Source organism: Rattus rattus, chromosome 1 (assembly GCF_011064425.1).
Source record: "Rattus rattus isolate New Zealand chromosome 1, Rrattus_CSIRO_v1, whole genome shotgun sequence".
NCBI lineage: Eukaryota > Metazoa > Chordata > Mammalia > Rodentia > Muridae > Rattus > Rattus rattus.
In genome coordinates this window covers 166,613,397-166,635,926 of record NC_046154.1, presented here as the reverse complement: position 1 = coordinate 166,635,926, position 22,530 = coordinate 166,613,397, and the positions used below count along the sequence as shown (strand labels likewise).

Below are 22,530 nucleotides of genomic sequence, written 5' to 3'. Positions count from 1 at the left end.
GAGGAGGCAAAAACATTTGAATAAGGAGGAATTAGAAGGGTCCCTTCTGAGACCTGAGCCTATATGACCACCCTGGGCAAGGGTCAGCCAGAGATGGGGCTTCTTCTCAGAGCTATATCTATGAGAGGCAAGGGTAGAGATGACATCTTTCGAGAGTCCTGGAGCTGCCTCTCCAGAGACATTTCTGTTGCCTGTTCCACAAGGTGCATCTTGTTTTATTTTTAAAAATCTTTGCTTTTTAAGTGAATTTTTTATTAGTTTTCATTGGCACATAAGAACTGTACCGATTCTGCATTGAGCTCCAGGATATAGGCTCGATGCCCTGAACAAAGAGAGAAAGGAGTGGGTAGAGAATCCAGCTGGTGCAATGTAATATTTTCATACACATGTAAATTACATAATGTCCAAATTGGAGTAATCATACTTATCACTTGGTCAAATGTTTAAAAATGTTTATATTATGTTTTAAAGAATAGAGCGTGTTATTGTTACTTGGAGTCATCCTTTTGCATAGCAGAACACCAGATTTGTTTTTTGTATCTTACTTATGCTCAGTACCTGTACCTGTGGACTAATTCAGCAACAGTGCGTTCCTGAACCAAAGCACGTAGTGTTTGGAAAAGTTACTTTAGATTCTGAGGTAGGAAAAGAGTTCATTGAAATTAGCTTCCTCTCAGCAAGCATGCTCTCAGGTGTTGAAAACGTGTCCACAACAAAAAGCTATACACGAATGTTTATTACTCCAGTAATCTCAAACTGGAGTCAACCAAGATGTCATTAAAATAGGTGAATAGGCCATCTGGGGTTAAGCTAATACATTGGGGTATTATTAAAGAGTAAAAATGAAATGATTATGTAAAGTCAAACATGAGCAAAGCCCATCTAAAACGCTGCTTCTGGAAAAGGCAAAGTTACAATACGGAAAATAAAAGAAAGGAGGTATGAAGGAGGGGAGGACAGCTCAGGCAGTTTTAAGACACTGGCACTCTGCTGTATGTCATGGTGGTGGCAGACACAGAGCACCACGCGTTGGTTAAAAGCAATAAAACTCTACAACACAAAGCAGGTTTTGAATGCAACCTACAGACCTTACTTCCTAGCAATAAATCAACCACTACTGGCCCATCGATTATTTGTTTAAATGTGCTGTTTGAATGTAGATTGGCAACAAAAGGAATACAATACAGACAATTTCTCTGTACATTCCTTTACTTTTCTCTAAAATTAAAAATAAATTCTATTCAAAATAGTTCCTATGAATATACCTTCCATCCTCAGAAAAAAGCAATCAAGCATCTTGCTTGCCCATATTCTTCGTAGGCTACACCCAAGTGTCGCAACCCCATATTGCCATTGAGCCAGTCCCTACAATATGCTAGACACCATGCTAGGCAACATATGTGCTACAATCTTGTTTGTAACAAAAGCTCTAGGAAAACACCAAGAAAGGATTTCCGTGAGGAACTGAAGGAAGGACTTGAACCAAACTGGTCCAGCTCCAAGCCTGTCGTCCCTATAAGTCTTACCATGAGTGGACAGTGAAACGCTGTTTTGTTTTGTTTACAATGCCACATTAGTTGTTCTCTCATCAAAGGTTGCTGTGTGCCATATATTGCGTACATTCTGTGGATACAGACTCATCAATGGTTACCATGTCCCACATACTGTGCTACATTCTGCAGATGGGGATGTGAGTAAAAGAGAAAAATGACCCAGTGGAAGAGCAAGATAGATGAAGGGAAGTACCAGGATGAAGGAAGTAAGTGATCCCTGATCCAGGTTTGGCATGTTATAAGAATTTGGGGAAAGCTCTTTGGTTGGGGTAAAGATAACAGAGCATCTTGTTTCCAGCTTACATTCATCTAGAAACCACACTGAATGTGATGGTTAATTATCAACGTTACTCACTTGAGAAAGAGTCTCACTGAGGGATTGTCTAGATCAGGTTGGCCCACGGGCATGTCTTTGGGGGAGAGATTGTTCTGGTTATATTAACTGATGTAGAAAAACCCATTCTAAAAGTGGGCAGCACCATCCCCTAGGTTTAGATCCTGGCTTGTATAAGAGTAAAGATTTGGCGCTAGTCACTAGGCGTGCTTGCATTTACTTTCTCTCCGTTCTTGACTGAATACTGGGTAACTAATTGCTTCAGGCTTCTGTCACCTCTACTTCCCCCACAATCATGGACAGTAACCTGGAAGGATCTTTTCTCCCCTAAGTTGCTTCTTGTATTTCATCTAAGCACCAGCAGGAGGATCAATAGTTCTAGAGCAATCTCGGTTACTTAACACACTTGAGATCACTTGGGGCAACACAATATCTTGTCTTTTAAACATTCAATGGGTATACAAAACAGCTACCCTGAGGAAAGAGAATTATTGTGTGTGTCTATGATATGCTAGGCTTTTGTCTAGGTCCTTAGCTTACCTCCTCTCCATTATGCCCACCTTGTTATGCATGCTATTATTAAATGAAGACAGTGTGGTACTGTTTAGATCACAAGATCCTTCAGACTCTCACCTGTGTTCTTTTCCTTGTCTCGGGAAAGCTCGTGGACAGTTGCACCAATGTCATTCCTCAGGCTCTTGATGATGCTGCCCAGAACAGGTTTGCTACGCTTATCCAGATAAGTGAAGAACTCATACTCATCTTTGTTTAAACGAGAAGGTCTGGATTCAATGTGTGTCAGGTTGATATCGTTCTCCTAAAAGAGAAAGTTCTAGGTGTGAGGGACTGTCATTCATTATTACCACAGTCCAAATATACAGAGCCGGAACGAAAGGCAACAAGCCAGAGCGGAGGAGCAGAGTTTAAAAGGAAATAAGCATGAGTCTACGGAAGCTCTTAAACATTTAGACACTTTTTTTACCTTCTACAAAACCAAGCACCAGCTGACAAGAGGTAGAAAGGATGAGTCAAGCGCATCCAAACTTAATCATATAGAAATTTAATAACAGCCTAGAGTTTCCTGTATAAGACCTGGGTTTTGATCAAAAGTCTAGGACAATAGTTGCAAAGTTATGGCATAGGAAAACCTCTCTTTCAATAGATAATATAGGCACAACATTGTTTTGCTTCAATATAATCCCCAGAGCACAAGGTCTGCATTCATAAGCTCTAAATTGTATCATCTATGAAATGCTAGACATTTTATTTTCATGCTTCCACATCCCTCAGTTTCCCCATCTACACCTGGGTGGTCTTCTGAGTACCTGCTCTGTGAGCTCCTTGGAGGTCTTAGACAAATTAGCACATACATACACTCTGATGGGTACAACATAGTGTGTAGGACTACTATTAATATCGTCATATGTTCCACAACTATGCAAGATATTTTGTTTGTATTATATATGGAAATGCATGTAATACTTTTCTATACATATATAATCTATATAAATACATATGTAATATTCGCTAGACGCCAATCACTCTTTAGATGAGCAAAACAGATCTAGATGTTTTTCTTTCTAAAGTTCACATTCAAGTTGAGGTAATGAAGACAGAAGCCATAAGAGACAATTAACTTGTGTATAATTTTATAGTGATAGCGAATAAAAATAAATACAAGGCAGGAGAGATGAAATGGATGGGCTGTTTTGGGGTAGGGTTAGGTGGGATACAGGGTAGCATTTAAGGCCTCCTTGAGAAAACAAACCATATGCACGTCCTAAAGGAGTCAATGGACGTGGAGACCCCATGGGGATGATGGGTGGGATTGGCCTAGAAGACATAATAAAAGAAGTCTAATAAGTCAGAACAGCCGCAAGATGAAAGACAGCTAGACAAATTATTTGAAGGAGTCTGGTCTTGATTCTGAAAGACACAGGGGTCTTTGTGAAGTTTTGAGCAGACAGACAACCTGATCTCACTGAATTAACATGATCAATCTGTCAAGTCCTGTTGAGAAGTCACTTCTGAAATCCCGTATGATGGCGAGTGTAGCCACCGGTGGCGAGTGTGACAGTGTCAGGAAGAGTCATGTGCTGTTACTTCATGCAATGACCTCAAAGATCAAAACTATAAGGACCATGAAAGGAGATAACAAAATGGAAAATGGATCATTAGGTGCCATTTCATCCTCTGTTTTTGAAACACTGTGCAGCTGAGAGTGAGAATTCAGAATTCCTAAGAAGGAACAAGAACACACACACACACACACACACACACACACACACATCTCCCTAGAGTTTCTTCTTTGAATAAAACACCATAGCAAAGGTAGAGAGGTGAACGAATACTTCTTATTTGACATTAGCCACACCCACCATAGCTGTGGATCTCAGAGATAAAAAAGTCATCAGACTTGGCAGAAAATGTCTTCACCCGCTGATTCAATCTGACAGCCAACTGTTGTACAATTTCTCAGTGTTTGCTAGTGTATGTTATCTTGATTTCTACAAGCAGTGTTTTACTGACTGGCATGTGAGTTTCCTCATATGTCTTGCCACTAGAAACAACAACGGCATTGCATGCATGCTTGTCCCTGATTACCTGGTTGATTTCTCACATCAAATGCCTTGGGGCCTCCATGGTGAACCAGAAAGTATTCACCCCTTAAAGTTTCTGTGTGTGTCTTACCCACTACTCTCAAAGGGGCGACATCATCTGTTCTACCCTCCATGAAAGAACCTATATATTTCACCAGTACCAACTATCAGGATTCCCAGTGTTGTTTTTTTCTTAACCTGATATATAAAGAGTTAATAATTCATTATCTAACCTTTTACTCAACTGCTGATAAGAATAAACATCTTTTCCTGTGATTATTAACCATTTTTCTGCTTCACGACATTTTTCATAATAAAGTTTCTTTTCTGATTAGTAATACTTGTTTATGGATCGATATTAATTCTACTGCACATTATTTTTTCATGATAATACTATCCTTGTCTATTTATAAACATCTTCACACAAAGTATTTTGAAGCAAAGGATGTGGGGAAACAGGAAGTGAGAACAATTAGTTTTTAGGGAATGCTCCTTGCAATGCATTCTCAGATAAAGGAAACTTGTTCTGTTTTGTGCCTGAGCAGCAGATATCCCTTCCTTTGTGTCTAAAGGGCTCCTGAGCCAAGTGCCATGGGCTTCTCTGGTTTCTTTTGACATCTTAAGGGTCAGGTGAAGGATCACCAGAGCATGAGCAAGGTCAGAGGTCTCATTTTCCCAAATTCATTCCCTCCAACAGTACTGATTTCAAAATGGCAGAACTCAAACGTCTCACTCCTGGATTGTCTTTTGGTGAAATGAAAAGTGTCTAGGCTATTGGTTTATTTCTAATATTGACGAGTCTTTCAAAATCTGGGCACTTTAAATTTATTCAGAAACAGAGATTGACACAAAAGCATGGGCTATTTACTACATTTTCTCCTCAACTTCGATGTTTTTCTATAGTGATAGGTTAGCCCAACACGCTGTGGAGGTTTGAATGAGAGCAGCCTCACAGGCTTATATATCTGAATATTTAGTCATCAGGAAATGGATGACTATTTGAAAGGATTAGGAGTAGGAGGTGAGGCCTTGTTGGGGTGAGTGTGGCTTTGTAGGAAGAAATATGTCACAGGCCATGGCTTTGATGTTTGAAAAGCCCACAGCAGGCTTCTCCCTCTGGGCTTTCATTTCATGATGTAGCTCTCAGCTATTGCTTCAGCACACACTACCATGTTCCCTGCCATGATAATATTAGACTAAACCTCAAAAACTTTATGCAAGCTCCTAATTAAATGCTTCCTTTTATAAGGGTTGCATTAGTCATGGTGTCTTTTCACACCAAGTGACAGTGACTAAGACACACACACACACACACACACCTACACACAGAATCACTTATGTAGGCTCCCAAATATTAAAAATGCCTCACAAATCATATGCTGTTCACTAAGACTGATTCCACCAGTGCAGTCATGCTAGTGTTCATTAAGTAGAAAGCCAGGACACATCATGTATTCATAACTAAACAAGTACCAACATTCAAATGGACAAAACGTGTCCTGCAGATGCCGTAACTTAAATAGCTCTAAAACTTAAAATGAAATTCATCCTTTTAGTGGCAGAAGCAGTGGGATGCTGAGAATATGTCACCACAATGGTGATAGTGTCCCCTCTCAAGTACCACCTATATCGGTCATTTATGGACCCTTCTATTGGTCTTTGAGGAAATTAAGGAAGAGAAACAATAAAATCACAGATGAAAAAGCTTTGCTGTGAAGAACAGAGGAAGAAAGTATATTTTTCACTGGTAATATAAGCACTGACTTCTCTTCCAGGGATACAGTAAGCTCTCTTAAAATGCTAGGTTTTTTTATTACCATTCATATGACATCAAACAAAATGATCAGATGCTCTGAGTACAAGGAACAGAATAAGGAACCTGATATAGGCTCTCCTGATGCCAATTCTTCTCTGTGATCCCAGAGGCCCCAGGAAGATACCACTGGTCACAGCTTCCCTTAAATTATTCTGTACATGTGTGTATTTGCGTGGGTCTTGGTCACCGTTCTATTTCTGTGAAGAGACATCATGACTAATGCAACTGTCAAAAAAGAAAGCATTTAAAATTGGAAGCTTGCTTACGGTTTCAGAAATTTAGTCTGATACGATCATATCAGAATGGCTCAGCAAGTGCTGGAGCAATAGCTGAGAGCTATATCCTTATCTGCAGACAGAGAGAACCCAGGCCTGATGTGGGAAACATCAACACCCCAAGCAGAAGGACAGAGAAATCCTTCAGGAGGGAGGGCCGGGGAGACAACAGGAACTCTGAAGCTTCTATGGACAAACAGAGGTAATTTCCTGAACAAAACAAGGTCGTGTTTCTTGGCTTAGGAAGAAAGAGAATTTGGGACACCTCCCTGTTGTTTACTTCTGTTGAAATCTAAGAGGCTAACAACCTCCTTTTGTTTGGCAAAAGGCTGTGTGTCACAGACAGATTGTGGACTTGGAAGCCTGGGGTCCACCTCCACCTGCACATTCCCTGAATGATCTTGAATGAATCATTCGACCTTTCTGGGAGCCTCAGCTCCATATAGTAAAAGAATGGCTTCCACCCCTAAGTTTCATGGACATCAAATCAAGAGCCTGATATGCCTGGAGTACATGTGTGGTGCCATGAGTACAAGAATGTGCTTTCTTGGGGTTGGGGATTTAGCTCAGCGGTAGAGCGCTTGCCTAGGAAGTGCAAGGCCCTGGGTTCGGTCCCCAGCTCCGAAAAAAAGAACCAAAAAAAAAAAAAAAAAGAATGTACTTTCTTGATTGACTCGGTCCTTTGAGTGACTCTAATTAAACTATGTGCTTTTCCAGACTGGTAATAAGGAAATAAAAGCTGTACCAGCATGGGGAATCTCCATGATAGCTGCTGAGAGTGTTAGGGGAAAACAATCTCAATGCACACTAAGAACAACCGTCCAATCAGCATGCTGAGCTCCTTATCCTGCTCTGCAGGATGGGCGGTGAGGTCCTCAAGGAATTGAGATCTGGATAAATGCATCAAAGAATCCACGTGCATGCACATATGCACACATGTACATTCACACTTGTACATGCACACACACACACACACACACACACACACACACACACACACACACACACAAACACACACCCCTCAGGTGCACTTCATCCAGTTCTGCTAATTTACTTCTTGTGGTTTGTTTATTATATTGTAAACAGCTTCTTCATTTATTGTTATTTAATCCATTAAGTAACTCAGTCTCAAGGGGCAACTGCTCAAGAACATGTAACTCCCTGATACAAAGGCTAAGCAAGTATACTGGAGTATTTTACAGAAGTGTTCTTTTCGGGAGCAGGTTATTTTTTTTTTTTCAGAAAATACTTTTTTTTTCTCTCCACTGCTTGCTGCTTGTTCTTGGGGATTCATTTACCCACAGCTACCACTTTAGACAAATCGGGTTTTAAGTTTTAAATACATTCCATTTTTCTCAAGCATTTTTAGATGTTGAAAATGGATTAATAGAAGGGAAGCTGTCTCTCAGCATTATAGCACTTGCCTGCCATGTGGAACATTCTGCATTTTATATACAGCACCAGGACATTGTTACTGATATTGTATTAATTTGTATCTAATGTATTCTAATGATGGCTGATGTTCATTATCAATTTGATTGGGTTCATAATCAGCTAGAAACACAAACATCTGTGTGTGCTTATGAAGGTACATCAGCAAGTCATAGGCTTTGGGGGGACGGGGGAAGAACCTACTACTTTTATTCAGCTACATGGGCATAATATTAAACCAATTCCTAATAACTTATCACTACAGTACCTGTAGACCAGTGTATCTCTCAACTCTCAACAGATAAACTTCTGTTTGTGGTAAATGGCGGTTAACAGAAACTCACAGCTGATCAAGTTGAAGGAAAAAAGGGACTAGTGTGCTCAACCTTAAAAGAGTCCTATGTATTACATCCCCCCTTCCAAGGCTCCAGCATCACGGCAGAAGGACTTGGACAACTGTAAGAGCCAAAGAATGGATGACTAAAGCAGAACAGTGTTTTCCAGACATAGCAGTGTAATTATGCATATGAACTCAAAGCAGTTGCGGTGGAGGTAGACCAGAAGTCCCACCCTTAGCTGAGGAGACATTGTCACATGATTGCTGGTGGAAGAGGGGAGTCTGTTTTTTGTCTTTTTTAAGGGTGTGTTCTTGGTAGGTCAACAAAGTTGAATGGGACGACAAGGATAGAGAAAAAAGAAGTAGATCTAGGAGAAATCGGAGGAAGGTGATCAAAACATGTTACACACTTACCTCAAATAAGCGCAGGACCTTGGCTAGGGCACCAACTTCCTCTTTGAGTGAGAATATCAGAGATATGGCACCATTTTGATTGGAGTTGTCTTCAATATAGCTTGTTTCCTACATAATTAGATCACCTGGTTAAAATGTTTCTCACCGCTTAGCAATTATTCCCTTGAAACATCTCAAGAAGAGGCAAGCAATAACCCTTTTCTGCTTGTTAGCTTTGAAACACATGAACCATGTGCATTCTACACAGAAGGCAGTGTGTAAATAAATAAGTTGAGGACAATGAGAGAATGAATCACTCCTGGGTTGGCTTTCAATTTCTAGAACCTTAAATTATGCATTGATGTCACTAGCCACTGACAAGGATTTTCAAATCAGTGCCCCAATACAGACCCTATGACATATCTGAGAGTATATAAATCTGAATTAAGGTAAATGCACCCATCCTTTCAGAACTAAAATTCTGACCATCAGACACATGTAGAAGAAGCCAGGAGTTTCTTAGAGGAAGAGCAAGTGGTACAAAAAAATTTTCCTTAAAAAGACATGGGCAAGTACAGTGTGAAAAAGCATGAAAATGGGACATTCGTAGGCTGTGGATCCAAGACCTGGGTGCTATCCTCTCTCATCCATTTACCACCTGAACCATTCTGAGCAGATCACTTTACTCACGCCCTCAACACTTCATTTATCTCATTACCTCAAAATAATAGTAAGAATTAGCCCTGACCAAATAATATCCAAGTGTTGAAAAAAAAGAAATGTAAGTTTAAACAGAATATTAGGGTTATGTGTAAATGATGAAAACACTATTGCACATACGTTAATGGCCTTATGGGGTTTGGCAAGAAGCATCAAGTTGTCCCATGTGCAGCCGTAGGTGATAGCTCATTGCTGAAATGAGTTACAAGAACAAATAGAGGGATACTAAGCTATCAGACAGCGGGTACCTTCAGTGAGGTAACAAGCTAAGCCAGAGTTTGCCAAGGCATTTTCTTAAGTTTTAAAATAATAACGCAACATTCTGTATGTACCCGCCAATGCACAGCGTGTCCCCGAAAAGGAGCAGAAGATGTGGAGATCAACTACTCTCTTGTGAGCAAGTTAATTAAGCTGATGGTGTGAATAATCCATCATCTCAGGGGCAGGAGACAATGGTGGGAAGGTTCCAGTCAGGAACTCAGAATAATAAGCTGAGAACACTGAAGACTCTTAGGAAACAATATTTAAGTTCAGAAAATTCATATCCCCACCCCGAGTCTTATATGATAAACTGGAAGTACCAAATTCACCAGCAAGTTAGAATTACAGGAAGCTTCAAAATAAATTAGAGATGTATCCGTACCTGAACTGTGTGATCTTCTATCTTCTAAAAATAGTAATGTGTGGGTGCTGAAGGGATGGCTCAGTGGTTAGGAGCACTTGTCGCTCTTTCTGAAGGACCTGGGTTAAATTCCTAATATCTACATGGTGGCTAACAACCATCTGTAACTCCAGTTCCTGGGATCCGGGGGCTCTAGAGCCTCCATTGACCTCTATGGGCTCCAGTTTGCACACATTCAGGAGCGTACACATACACATAAATACTTTGAAAGAGAACCACTGTATTTTTTTTTAAGGTTTTAACTTTAGTCAAGGTCCAGGACTTGATTTGGACAATCTTGTTTAACTTTGAAAGCAGTCAAGGAAATGGGTTTTATTGTGTACTAAGTCCCCTTTTTTATTGGTGGCAGGATTCAGCCTTAGAGAGCTAAGGAGCTGGGCTATAGAGATAACCCAGATATGTGATTTTAATCCCAAGACTTGACAGATGGAGCAGATGGATCCCTGGAGCTCCCTAAGTATGATAGAAAGTGCCATGAAATGACTCTGAAAGTTGTCCTCTGTCTCATATACATTTGTACAACTACATACACCTGAGTTCTCTCTCTCTCTCTCTCTCTCTCTCTCTCTCTCTCTCTCTCTCTCTCCTCCTCTCCCCCCCCTTTCTCCTCCCCCTCCCTCCCCCTCTCTCTCCCTGTCTCTCTCTGTCTCTGTCTGTCTCTCTCTGTGTCTCTCTGTCTCTCTCTCTGTCTCTCTGTCTCTCTCTCTCTTACACACACACACACACACACACACACACACACACACACACACCTGGCCCTTAATTCCACAACTAGCACTGAAGTGAGTATTTGAACTGGGCCTTTAGACGATGCATGCTACCCATGACCCATGGCCTGTTTTGGTACTGCCTTTCTCTTCTAAAGCCTGCCAAATATGCACCGACGAGCCTGATTTCAGTCTCTTTTTGACAGCAGAGAACACCGAGTGCTCAGTCCTTCCTGGTTTCCTTGAAACAACAAAGGAATGAATGCCCTGTTTCTAATTCATTATTGTCTTGCTGACCTCCAAAAAAAGGATGGCACTCTTGATACGTGTCAACCCGTGCCACCTCAGACTAGGGCAGTTCAGAGTTGAAGATACCTGTAATAGAAATCCAGTGGGCCCCCTCCTGCAGCCCTCTCCTGTGTGTCTGGTAACCATTCAGTGCAGTGCCATCTTCTCCAGAAACGATTCTTAAGAGCCAGGTCTGTTTCTGTTATGCCCTCTGCCATTACAGGCATCTAGCTCTGGGTGCTCTACAACGATCCTATCCCAACAGGGGTTTTATCCCGTGTCCTTCATCATCAAAATCACTGTTAATTAACTTTAACCATGGAAGATTTCAAAAACCACTAATAATAAATATATGCATAAATAATGCCTTTTCCCCGCAATTGCCTGCAAATTCACATTTATGGTGTAACATGACTCTATATTGCTGTTATTAGTGCCACTGCCCTGGTCTGCCCCTGAACAGGCATCCACTTCTTTCCAGGAACCAAACCATGTCATTTCACTCTGAATACATGTTGTCATTGGCAGCAGTCACCGCTCTGCATGGCTTACCTAGAACAGACCATTCGGTCCTCACGAAAGCTCTGAGGGGGTGGGGGGTGCTACTATTTTGAAAATGAAGACATGGATTCAACAAGGTCAAATTGGCTTGTTCTAGGCCAACCACCCAATGTGTAACAAAGCCTGGGCCAGAACCCTTGTTCAGCTTTCTCAACACCATTACTCTGTTTCCCAGTGACAGACTTGATGGACACAGCAGCTCCTTCTTTTCAAAGCATGAAGGACTTTGGCTTGGAAGGAAGCTCAGAGAAGTTTGTAAAGTGGTGTAGACCTTGGTGGATCTGAATTCAAGGTTTACCTAGCCAACCCTGGGCCCTAGAGCAAATCTCTTGCATGGTGTATTTTTGTTGGCTTGGAAGCTATACCTTATTAGATTCTAACAGGCGTGTAGATTGACATACAAGCAGAAGTTCTCCAAAACTGTCTAGGAAGAAACCACGCAGAGAAAAGAATGAGGAATCAGAGACTGAGGAACTTTGATCACTGAGCAATCCATTCAGCAATAAACACTGACTGTTCTTTTTAGCCATGAGTGAATGCCAATGCCTTCTGCTATCTCTGGAAATAATCACATATTACATTTACAAGCAATACGCTCTGTCAAGGGTGTTCTAGGGTCAATACTGGTGATCTGGGGCCTACAGAAGACATGCACATTTGTATGTGTGGTCACAACCCCCTTGTATACATCTCCACTGAAGATTTATTAAAAATAGTTCTCTCCTAGTAGTGGAAGCCCACCAGGCTTACCTGCCCAAAGTCTGAGAGTTTTCTGCTGAGGACTCCATTCTCCAGGACAACAGCTGCCATGATGGCTCTCAGTGAGTGAGGTGTCTAGCTTAGCAGCGGGGTTGGGAAACGTTGGCACTCAGGATGGGAGGACTGATGGTTTTAACTTGGAATAATAATAAGAAGAAGAAGAATAAGAATAAGAAGAAGAAGAAGAAGAAGAAGAAGAAGAAGAAGAAGAAGAAGAAGAAGAAGAAGAAGAAGAAGAAGAAAAAGAATAGATAATAATTATGGATGATGTTCCCTGCAAACACAGAAATAGAGCCAGGATCATAATTTAAATGCTCTCCACCCTCTACTCACCTCCTATTAACCGTCAAACAAGTCAATTCCCTTGCCATGCTTTGTTTTAGGAAGCCACACCAGATGACCCTGTGAGGCTGAGAATGAGCAAAAGCCAGGAGGTATCAAGGCTGGAATGCAGCCAGTTCTCTAGGTGCTTGTTTGATAGCTGTGACTGCAAAGAGGACAGATGGCCACCTCACTAAGATACGTCAAGTGCATGAATCAAACGCGGCTGAGGTGATGCTCTGTGTATTCTCGTTGGGACAATTCTTGCCACACCGCATAAATGGAAACTAATGCTTAAATGTCTGTCGCAAGAAACCAAACGACAGACAGCACTGAGCATTTGCTCTCTGTGTGAGGTGGGGTCCTCGACACTGGGACTACAGCAGGAGCACACGACCCTCGGGTCAGCACTGTACCGTTCTAGTGGTCAGAGAAAATGAGCAAGTTCAGATAAGGCTAAACCTCGGGGGAGGGGCAAATAGAGACAGGAACGAGCTGAGTGTTAGGTACTGGGGGGTGGCTTCCAGTGACCATGAAGGTGGCAGGTCAGACCCCCATTTTTCAGAGAAGGAAACTGAAGACAGATATTCACTGCTAGCGGGGAAAACGAAGTATAAAAACGTGGGAGGATCATTTCCAGAAAGACTGAGAAGTCGGGGGCATCGAGGGACTCAAAGCCTGCTTAATATTTACCCGGGCAAAGTTAATGGGCTGTGAAGGAACAGGCCAATAATAGAAGGGGCTAGGAGTCCACCCCATCACCTCCCACAATTCTTTGACCTAATAAGCGAGTATCTGCCAAAAGAGAAAAACAACATTTCAAGTTGGAGGTTCAAAGCAAGTAGATTAGTCCCTCGTTGGATGGACAGCCACCCCCACCCAGACCCCAGTGTCTTTGTTTCTAAAATGTAGGTCTAGGGCCATTGTTTAGAATTTCATGAACCTCCATAATGCAACTGACTTTCTCCCGAATTCCAAGAGTATCAATGCTGTAAGAATTATTTCTGGCCAAAAGGCCAGTATTCCTGCTGAGTAACAGCCCCCACCCATGAGTCACAAACCCTTTGTCAAACCCCTAGTTCCAAAAGCATTTACATTGCCATTCATAACAGTAGCAGATTACAGTTATGAAGTAGTAATGAAATAGTTCTATGGTTGAGGGTCACCACACTATGAGGCGCTGTATTAAAGGGTTGCTGTGTTAGGGAGGTTGAGAACTACTGATCTGTAGGTTGTAGATGCGGAACAGGATGTGCTCCATCAGCTTGGGACTGCCTTAGAAGTGCCTCTCCGTCCGTTATCATTGTCTGTATACTACAGGGGGCAATGCCATCGAAAGAGCCGACAGCATGAAACTGACGCAATGACTGAAGAAGATGACAGTGATGATGGCCTTACCTGCATGCACACCGTGTGCTAAGCACCAAGCCAAGCTCCTCCTATGCCAGATTTCATTTCTTCCTGTCACCCATCTTGCAGGCAATGCCTCTATTCTGAATAGACAAAGCAATGGCTGCCCGAGGCATTTAAATCCACAGCTGGAATCCAAACGATGTCTGAGATGTTTGATTCAAATCCGAAGCCTTGGCTCTTAAATATCCTTTCTCTCTTTTTTTGAAATAAGCACATGGCTTTTTGTTTTTTTGGAAAACAAAGTGACGACCCTTCTCTTTTCTCTGAACATAGTTAAAAGTAGAATTCTAGTGCTGGAGAGATGGGTCACAAGTTAAGAACACTGGCTGCTCTTCCAGAGGTACTGAGTTCAAATCCCAGAACTGCACGGTGACTCACAACCATCTGTAATGGGATCCGATTCTTGGGTATGCATGAAGACAGATACTCATATACTTAAAATTAATTAATTAATTAATTAATCTTTTTTTTAAAAAACGAATTCTAAATCCTATTTCACATTTTAAAAGTTGCCCCAAGTCTAGGGTGAATAAAAGCAGTATACTTCCCTGCTGTCCTGGCAAGAAGAACATGAACAGTTTCTTTAAAAAAATAAATAAATACGGGGAAAGTGTTTGGGGCTGAGATGTGGCTTAGCCGTTAGTCTAGCTGCCTAGCAAGCTGGAAGTCCTAGGTTTGATCCCCGGCACCTCAGAAAACTTGATTTGGTGGCACATGCCTGTAATCTCAGCAATGTGACAGTGTGAGCAGGAAAGTCAGGAACTGGAGACTGTCCTTGGCTTTGAAGTAACTTCAAACCCAGCCTGAGCTATGTGAAAACATGTCTCCAAAAGTAAACAGACACGTAAATAAAACTGACTTAGGCAAAACTGTGGGTCACATTTATCTATGGACCAACGCAAAACTTGAGCTCATAGGAGGTTGCTGGGGAAGCACACACTGTGGATGACGGTAGAATTCATGCTGGAACTAACAGGGGCAGTGGGGAGCACTGAGAAAAACCAGGGGAAAAGGCGCAGATCTAGAAGTGTCGACGAAGGTGTTCTGTAGACCACGGGGGCAGGGCAGGCGTGTGGAAGTCAGCACCAGGTACCCCGATGAGCGGCTAGCTCTGTACTTGGCAACCTTAGCGCTGACTTAACTGACTTAAAAGTTGAACATTTCCCAACCTTCGCTAGCTTATCGGCCTCTTTCTTCTTAACTCCACGCACACAGGGCTGAGTTAATCATAATCCATGATCATGGCACATAACCAAAACCTACGAGTCACTTTTCTTACCCAGTTTGTTCCTTTCTCTCTTACCTTGATTACTCAACACAGAGTGATGTCCCTGGTACCTTCACCGCTCTGTTGGATGACAGATGTACACATGTGTATGTGGGAGTGTCTTTTCCTGATATGTGATGGTCTATAGATGTATTATAGCATGCACATGTACTATGAGTTCAGGTTCTGCTTTGAAAACATAAGCCTGTCCTGGAATGTGGACTTAGTTCTCTGATGATCTGGTTTGGGGTAAAAGGTTCTCTGTGTGTAACCACCATTATTGCTGTTTAATGTGGGCTTTTGATGTTGTAACCTTTCTTGACTTTGCAAAATCCTCCTGACAGTAGCCAGACGTTCATTTGTCTTCAACATAAGGCGTTGAGTTGGACAACCGATGTTTAGAATTTGCTAAGTATGGGGTCTATTCTGTTTAGCCTGTTAATGTGGCTAACCATTAACAAGATAACATGTTAAGATGATTTTTTTTCAGACGTTAAATTGTTTTGTTCCTAAGTAACCCTTGTTCATGGTTTAATGATTTTAATGCTTTATTGCATATGGCTTATTCGTATATTTTAATTTATTGCATCTATTTGTGTATCTGTGTGATTTTGAGCCTTCCATGCCACATGTGTAGAGGTCAGTGGATGTACAACTTGCTTAGTCAATGTTTTCATTCCACAATGTGGGGTGCAGAGGACGTCCTCAAGTCGTCAGGCTTGGTGGCAAGAGCCTTCCCTTCACCCACTGAGCCATCTCACAGGTCCATTAGTTCATACTTCATATAGGATATTTCTACAGATGTTTATGGGGAAAGAGGAACTTTCATCTTCTTACTTAGACGTCATCTCATGTTGAAATAACAATTATAACTACTTTATGTAAGACGTAGCATAGCTTTCTGTGTTTTTATAATTTGGAGTCTCATCAACAGAAGATAGAAGTTATTTGTTTCTTGAGGATTTGGTGACCTTTTTATATATTCTAGGCCTGAAATAAGGGAGTGGGGGTGTTCAGGGGAAAGTTCAAGGTTACAGTCAGGTTCTTCAACAGTTATTATGTCATTCTTGCAGTCTATTTCATTCAGTTTTATATTTTCCCAGAAACTAATGCAGCTTCTCAAGGGCTCCATGAAACAAATATATTACTATTCATAACATTATTTTCCTACCTATAAGTATTTCCATCTTTTTTTCTATATTTTATTTGTTGCTTGGTTGGGGTACGGACTATGTGTGTATATTGTGCACATGTGTATATAGAGTGTGGCCTGGGGTGCCTTCCTTCTCAGGTGACATTTACCTGTCTTTTGATCCCAAGACTCTCTGATTAAGCTGGGTTGGTTGGCTAGCAAACCCTAGGGATCCTCCTGTTTTTACTGGGATTGCAAACAGGCCATCTGTCACTCTGTCTGTCTTCTTGCGTGGATTCTGAGGATCAAACTTTTCTCTTCCTGCTTGCACAGCAAGCACTTTTCAGACTGATCTATCTCCCCTGTACTGGGCTTTATTTATTCATATCTTCTCTCATCTTTCCTGGTACTTGTCCATGAAGAGTTGGCATTTCATAACACCGGTCTCTGTGATATTCTCTCTTTCACTGATTGTCCTCTACTTGTCCTTACTATTTCCTTGTTTGAGTGTGCTTTATTGGTCTTTTCCCAACTTCTTGGGTTGAGCAATTATTTGTTTTCTGTCATCTGTGTTTCCTAAGAAATAGATTCAAAATGAAATAAGTCTAAGTACTATTTTAGTTGGTTTCCATTTATTTGCCTTACTATTGTTCAGTCTGAGATATTTGAATATAATCTTCTCAATAACCTAAGTTTTTTTTTTAGATTTATTCATTTATTATATATGAGTACACTGTAGCTGTCTTCAGATACACCAGAAGAGGGCATCGGATCTCTTTACAGATGGTTGTGAGCCACCATGTGGTTGCTGGGAATTGAACTCAGGACCTCTGGAAGAGTAGTCGGGTGCTCTTAACCGCTGAGCCACCTCTCCAGCCCAACCTAAGAGTTTTTAAAGAGTGTATTATTTAAATTACAGGTACTTGGGGTACTCTCAGCTTTTCTCTTTATCTCCAATTAGCTTCTACCAATTTATTGTCTACTGGGAAAATGCAATACTCTTCCCTAAACCTATACTAACACCACATGAGCTGGAATGTAACACTAGTGATAAATATCAGTAAGTTCAGACTCAAGGCAAGACCAGTCATCAGTTGAGTAAATCTGAGCTGTCTGCTTAACCATGTTTCACAGAAAGAAGTCATTTCCATGGTTTGGGACAAGCCTGCTGTCTTCACAGGGTCAGTTCCCTTCAGAAACAACACCACCTGTGTGAATGTCAGACCTCATGGCATCTTGCCTCTCTGTCTCACCCTCAGACTGATGGAAAGGATACCAGGGGGATTCTGGGAAGAACTTTGCCTAGATTCATAATACATAAGTACCATGTGTGTGCTGCACACTTGGATGAACAGCATATGATATAACTTCTCCTCACACCTGAGCAAACTCCCTACTTACCACAGCCAGTCCCTGTAGGATGAATGTAAGCCATTCAAAGCCTTTATGAATTTATTGCATGGGACCAAAACAAATGTTACATAGGTAGACATGTAGCCTTTAGCCATCCACAAGAATTTCATAACTCTTATATCCTACATCGATAATTCTTGGAATTTTTAGAACTTATACATTACATTACCTCATAATGAGATCAATTAGTAAATCAAGTGTATTCAATTGAAGGTCTATCAATTAACAATTCCCATCATTTTTCATGCATTACGAGTTTACATTATGATATCATTTATTTCAAGCAATGTTTTCATATATTTAAACATAATACTTGTGGTGCTGGGGATTAAACTTTGGGTCTTGCACCTGCTAGATAAATGTTCTACCACTGAGCTATATCCTTGTTTCTATAAATATAATTTATTTTCAGTTTACTGAAAAATAAATAAGTTCTTTTAAAAAAATATCAGTTAGGTTAAAGACCTACCCAGCACCCACTTCCATATCTAGATCCACTGTGGCAGAAAAGAAATTCCATAATTGCAACGTGGCATTGGATGCTTTCCTTTTTCTTTAACAATATTTAGCAATTTTCAAAGCCTTTCCTTCTGTGTATTCCATATTCACCACCCGTAGCTCCTCTATCCAACATCCTCTTCACTCTCCTAACCCTTCCCACCCAACTTGGAGATGCTTTCCCCCATCAGTCAAGTGTGTGTTGCTCTGTTAGTCTTCAGAATAGGGGCTAGCATCTCTGGGCTTCACCAATTTCCACTCAATCTTTCATGAGTGTTAGGGCAAAGAGGTTGATGTGGATGTCTCATTTAGGACTGAGCACTTGACATCCTCTTATTCTCTGCCCATTGACCCACTGGGGGATCTGTGAGTTGTCATCTACTAAAAGGAGAAACTTCTCTGGGTTGGATTGAATGATGCTCTGATTTATGGGAATAGCAGTAAATCCTTCAGAGCTATTTTAAGACTATATCCACGGAGGCCATGTCAATGTCCATAAGCCATGCTGTAGGGATTCCAGGACCTACCACAGCTGGGGTCTGTGTTGATGTCTGTGACCAGTGTTACCACCAAAGTCATGCAGATACCTGTGGTCTGTGTGGTTGCCCTAAGTCATGCCAATATCCATGGTGTCCATGGGCTATGCTTCCACCACGGACCTGTGCTGCCACCTGAGGCCATGGTGATGTCTGGGCCCATGCTGTCACCAGAAAACCTATCTGGGTCTGTGGTCCTACTGTAGCCAAAGTCTGTGTTGATGTCCATGGCCCATGCTACCACCGAAGGCCATGCAGATGTCCATGGTCTGTGATGTAACCTGAAGCTATGTGGATGTCTGTAGGCCATGATGTTGCCTGGACTCATGCTGATGTGAGTGAGCTGCACTGCCACCTTGAGGCCATGTTGATGTTTGTAGTCCAGGCAGCCCCGAAGGACCCTGTCTGGGTCCATGGTTGTACTGCAGCATGGGGCCATGTTCATGGTCTGTGCTCTCACTAGACACTGAGCGGAGGCCCACGGTCCATGCTCCCACTGACTGTGCAGATCCAGGAGGCTTCTTTTGCCATGATATCAATGACTACAGACACACAATTGAGGGGAGCCATGGAAGGCTTCTATGACAACCCCTCCCCTCCCCCAGCCTTCCCACACCACCCAAAAGTAACAGCCTAGACAGGAAGTCACTGAAGAGAACTTTTAAAAAATGTGACCGAGATGCCAAAGAGTAGCTCTCCACAGTCAATGGCTTCTGGCACAGGTGTGGGAGGGAAAGGCTCAGCTCTCTTTCAGGCCACTAAGGATTTGACCACTAAGAATGCTCCAGCAAGTATTTAGATAACACAAAATGGACCTTCTTTTGCTCTTCCTTTAAAATTTTATTTTTATCCTTTACTTCTTTTATGGGTGTGGTGTTTCATGGAGGTGGGGACATGGAAGGAATAGGAAGGATTTTGATCAGGTGGAAGATATGAAACTTGCAGAGAATCAATAAAAATGTTATGGGGGGAATACTATAACCACTTAGCAGAATAATCAGCCATATTGGCTTCCCTCCTAAGGTCTGTGCTCTCTCTAGCCACAGGAGTGTTAGACAGTAGAGATTTCCTAACTTTTGTGGTATGATATTACACTGTCATCTAGATTTTTCTTTTTGTAGGTTGATCTCATTATGCAGGTAAACACAGGTACAGGATAGAGCAAGGCCTGTCATTGGATGAGAAGGAAGAATGGGCGGGAGAAAAGTTTGAGAGGCAGAGGAGGCCTGAGCAAGGAAGAGGCAGCTGAGAGAACATGGAGGCGGATGTTAAGATTCTTCTCCACACATTGCTATGACTATTCTTAAAGGATGGGTGTGTACAGGATTTTGTGTTGTCTAGATGGGCAGATCATATCCCATCTAGGTGGGCGGTTTATATCCTTATCAACTGATTGTAAGTTTATTGCGTAGATGTATTGTGGATTGAGAATTTAACATGTAAATCTGATTGTTGGGCAACAGTTTGTTGAGTCTTGATTTTACCGGGTGGCTGGAACCAGAGAGTTAGAGGCTAGCAGAGAGCCACAGGGAGAGATACTAATCTGAGATGAATTAGCCATAGTTCCAATGGCGGGCTGGAACCAGAACTAGCAAGGGAGCGAGACCTCCAGGGTACACTCAAGAACCATTCCGCTGCTTGTTTTTTATTTTTACTAAATCATCTTTTGTTTCTTCTTCTTTTTAAAAATCTAGACTCTATTTCTCTGGTACAGTGTTTCATGAGTGCCCTGACAATTGTTTCTCCCTTTGGGTAAAAAGTATTTGAGATCAGTATAATAAGAATAGAAAGCATCTCCAGTTCTGAAGATATTCCATGTTATTAATGTCTCCCTCTTCTTCCAAAAAGAAAGAAAAAGAAAAAAGAAAAAGAAAAAAAAACTCGCTTTATTCTGGAGTTAAAAATCATGCCTGTCTTTGGAAAGGAGCTTTAAGTAGTTGCCCTCAATTCCCACTCCAGAAAATTCTAGGTGTGGATCCCACCTGAAGGTATTCCAAACTGATGAGAGGAACCAACGAGAGTCATATCATGAGAGTCATCTTACGTTGTCAGTAACAAACTGAGTCCATTTGTTTCCCCACCGGCCCACTTTATGGCTAAATGACCAGCCCGCTTTCAGGATCTACAGAGCCGGCTGATGGGAAGGAAGGGGGCTACAGTGCACATACCTACGAGGTACAGCTCTATTCTTCTCACTTATAAAAACAGTAGCTAGGGTGTGGGCTGTACCTGACATTCTTTGTAGAATAAAAGGTGCAATTCTCAGACCTCCTTATAGCTACAAATCAAATGTGTGACCCAAGAAAAGCGAGGCAGAAATCTGTATGACTCCTAGGAAGTGCTTTTAGGAAAGTATGCCATTCTCCTTCCATTTTTTTTCCCTTGAGGGTTCCAATGTGGAAACCCTGTTATTGCCATATTGGATTTCGAGATAAATTTAGGAGCGATGTAGTGCGATTTTTGCTACACCGCTCTGGCTCCCAGCAGCGCTCTCTCTCTCTCTCTCTCTCTCTCTCTCTCTCTCTCTCTCTCTCTCTCTTAACACGCCTTACTAGCTCAGTGGCTGGGCACTTCCAAGCCTCCTGCTGCTAGCGTGCCCTTCCCTCCAGTACTTATGGCTCAACACCTTCTAAATCTACTCTTAACGTTGCTGCCCTGTTACCTTCTGTGAAGCCCATTGGTCTTTGCTGCCCAAGACACTTCTGGGAAGCCCTTCCAGGACCGCTTTTCCTTTACTCCTCCATTTGAGATGATCTCCCCTCTGCATCTTTAAATCTGTTCCCTCTGTGTGTCCCGGGTCTCCTTTCCTCCTCCCGCATCTAAGGGTCCCGCCCCCTTCTCCCTTTGCCCAGCCACTGGCTGTATGGCAATTCTTTATTGCCAGTTAAATCCAGCTGGGGGCAGGCTTCCTTTAGCCTGCTTACAGGGCACTGCAAACAGGTTTGTGTGGTTTCTTTAGAGGGGTGGGGGGCAGGTAACACAATTAGCAAAAGAACACCAGCCACAAGTCAACCACCCATACTTTTCAAAGCAGAAAGAATGGGGTCAATAGAGAAGGGGTAGTTGACTAACTAGCATTTGTAGAAAAGAAAAATGAACTGCTATTTTATTTAAACCCAAGGTTTTGAAGGGTTTTTTTTCTCACAGCTACATCTAACTCTACCAAGATGAGAGACAAGGGAAAGACACACAAGGTAGATTTACCGTTAGGAGAACTGCTCTTTCTTCACAGGGACTTAAAGGGCACACTCTAAATCTTAGGAAATCCCCTCCCTGTAGCCACCTCTTACAGAATTCTGTTTCTCTCATGTCTTTCCTTTTAATCTTCTTCCCCACATAGACAGCCCAGAAATCTGTATGTCATTACTGACTAATACCCCCGTACACAAAATGTGATTAAGATATGAAGTCATGCTCCTTTGTCAGAATAATATTTAGGGCTAGCTATTCCGGGAATTCTCAGCAGAACTTAGGCATTGTTGGCTTATAATGAA

The 22,530-nt window shown here is 41.9% G+C and overlaps 1 protein-coding gene across 1 annotated transcript in view; it reads right to left on the bottom strand.

Annotated features, from left to right (window-relative positions):
- The window catches only part of Pah (phenylalanine hydroxylase), a 55,212-nt gene extending 42,705 nt beyond the window's left edge, over window positions 1-12,507 (bottom strand). Inside the window, exons 1-3 of the mRNA XM_032915689.1 lie at window positions 12,448-12,507; window positions 8,761-8,868; window positions 2,521-2,704 (exon numbers count right to left, since the gene is read on the bottom strand). Coding sequence (XP_032771580.1) covers window positions 2,521-2,704; window positions 8,761-8,868; window positions 12,448-12,507 — 352 coding nt within the window. The remainder of the gene's footprint in view (window positions 1-2,520; window positions 2,705-8,760; window positions 8,869-12,447) is intronic.
- Between the last annotated feature and the right edge of the window lie 10,023 nt (window positions 12,508-22,530).